This window comes from Capsicum annuum, unplaced genomic scaffold (assembly GCF_002878395.1).
Source record: "Capsicum annuum cultivar UCD-10X-F1 unplaced genomic scaffold, UCD10Xv1.1 ctg5306, whole genome shotgun sequence".
Classification (NCBI taxonomy): domain Eukaryota; kingdom Viridiplantae; phylum Streptophyta; class Magnoliopsida; order Solanales; family Solanaceae; genus Capsicum; species Capsicum annuum.
Genome location: NW_025861141.1, coordinates 4,741 through 7,270, shown reverse-complemented (window position 1 = coordinate 7,270; position 2,530 = coordinate 4,741). Strand labels below are relative to the sequence as shown.

The 2,530-nt window shown below is 30.9% G+C and overlaps 1 protein-coding gene across 1 annotated transcript; it reads left to right on the top strand.

Annotated features, from left to right (window-relative positions):
* Nucleotides 1–962: 962 nt before the first annotated feature.
* Nucleotides 963–1,466, top strand: LOC107853395. Its single transcript, XM_047404163.1, has one exon. The coding sequence runs from the start codon at nucleotides 963–965 to the stop codon at nucleotides 1,464–1,466; it is 504 nt and encodes a 167-aa protein (XP_047260119.1).
* The last annotated feature ends 1,064 nt before the right edge of the window (nucleotides 1,467–2,530 follow it).

Genomic DNA, 2,530 nt, shown 5'->3' with positions numbered 1-2,530 from the left:
ATAATACTCATACTACACCTATTACACATAGTATTGTAGGGTGTATAGTTTTGTGAATGTATTTTCACATAGTACACTTTATCCATATATACTCCATCGTACATTGTAAATACAAACCAAGAAGAAGAAAAAGAAACAAAGTCTTATATAGATCTCTCTCCTCTCCTTTTTTATTTTAGTATCTTTCAGAATATTTATTTACAACACTTTATCAGCACGAAATCCCTCATAAGGTACGTATTTATTATGTAACTATTTGTTTCCAGACTCTACACACACACAAATATGAATTTCTAAAGGAAACAATCTTTTGATAATAATCTATTAACAATATATGATTCTATTTAAATTTATTTGAGATGGTTATCTTATTTTGAAAATATCATTATATCTAACTTATTAATCTTTGTATGATAGTTTCACTATGTCAAATTTATCAAAACTTGAGTTTGTGGCACTGGACATTATCGGAAAGAATAATTTATCATGGGTCCTTATGCTGAAATTCACCTTGACGCTAGAGGTCTTGGGGATACTATCAAACAAGAAAATAACGCATCTTGTCAAGTTAAAATGAAAGCCATGATTTTTCTTCATTATTACCTCCACAAAGGATTAAAACCTGAATATTTAACTGTGAAAGATCCACTCGAATTGTGGACCAACTTGAAGAACCGATATCACCACCTAAAATGGATGGTATTACCGAAAGTTAAATATGACTGGATACACCTTCGGTTTCAAGATTTTAAAACTGTAGTTGAGTATAATTCTGCTATTCATAAAGTAAGTTAAGATTATGCAGAGAAACCATCACTGATGAAGATTTACTAGAGAAAACTTTTTTCACTTTTCATGCTTCTAATGTATTGCTACAATAACAATATCGTGAAAAGGGATTTAAAAAATATTCAGAATTAATTACATGCCTACTTGTGGCAGAGCAGAATAATATTTTTTTAATGAAAAATCATGAAGCTCGTCCTATTGGATCTGCTCCATTCCCTGAAGCGAATATTGTAGCAGCACATGATCAGCCTGAAATAAGGCAAAATTATTATCGTGATCGTGGTCGAGGCCATGGTCGTGGACGTGGGCGAGGACGTGGAAGAGGAAGAAATAATTATCGTTATAATGGTGAAAATAAACAAGAGAATAATAAAGTTTCTCAAAATAATCCTTCAAAGGGTAAAGTTAATATTTGTCACCGATGTGGTATGAAAGGTCATTTGGCATGTGTTTGTCGTATGCCTGATCATTTTAACAAACTTTATCAAGCTTCCCTTAAAAGAAAAGAAAATGATGTGGAAGTACACTTGACCTTTCGAGGTGATGATGATGAAGCAGCTCCATCAAATATATGTGATGATGTTGAGGCAAATCTTGCTTACAATGATGATGACTTTAAGGGCCTCTCAGATATTACCCATTTGAAAGCTGAAAATTTCTATGAGGACATTGATTGAAGAACTGATCACGTTAGTCGAGAATAAATTATAAAGAAAGTTATTATTTTCTTTTGTTTGTAATTATGTTTTTCTGTTTTATTAAAGTACCATATATTTCTAATTTCTACATTTCTTATGTTAGTTTTTCAAATTTCTTATAATATATATTTTTTTATTTGAAGAATATGGAAATTTTTCAATCATCAATTGGATTCAAAATAAGTTACGATGATATATGTCTTATAGATAGTGCTACCACACATACTATTCTAAAATATAAGAAATATTTCTCTTATTTGGTGATGAAAGAAGACAATGTTAATACTATATGTGGTAGTACAAGATTTATTGATGGCAAAAAAGCTAACTTATTACTTCCCAGAGGAACAAATTTGATGATTGATGAAGCATTATATTGTAGTAAGTCTCAAAGAAACTTATTAAGTTTTAAATACATTCGCCAAAATGGCTATCATATTGAGACTACAAATGATGAAAAAATTAAATATCTTTATATTACTACAATAATGTCGGGTAATAAATATATAATTAAAAAAATTATCCGCTCTTTCTTCCAGCTTATACTACACAAGTATTAGCACTGTTGAAACACATGCCATAGTAAATCAAAAGTTTACTGATTCAAACAGTTTTATTATTTGGCATGACCGGTTAGGCCATCCCGGTTCTAATATGATGTGCAAAATAATTGAGAATTCATATGGACACTCATTGAAGAACCAGAAGATTCTTCAATTTAAAGAATTCTCTTGTTCTGCATGTTCTCAAGGCAAATTAATTACTAGGCCATCAATAATGAAAGTGAGAATTGAATCCCCTGTATTTCTGGAACGTATACAGGGTGATATATGTGGGCCCATTCACCCTTCATGTGGACCATTTAAGTATTATATGGTTTTAATAGATGCATCTATAAGATGGTCACATGTGTGCTTATTATCAACTCGTAATTTGGCATTTGCGTGATTACTTGCTCAAATAATAAAGTTAAGAGCACAATTTCTAGATTATACAATAGAGACAATTCGTCTTGATAATGCGAGTGAATTTACATCCCAGGC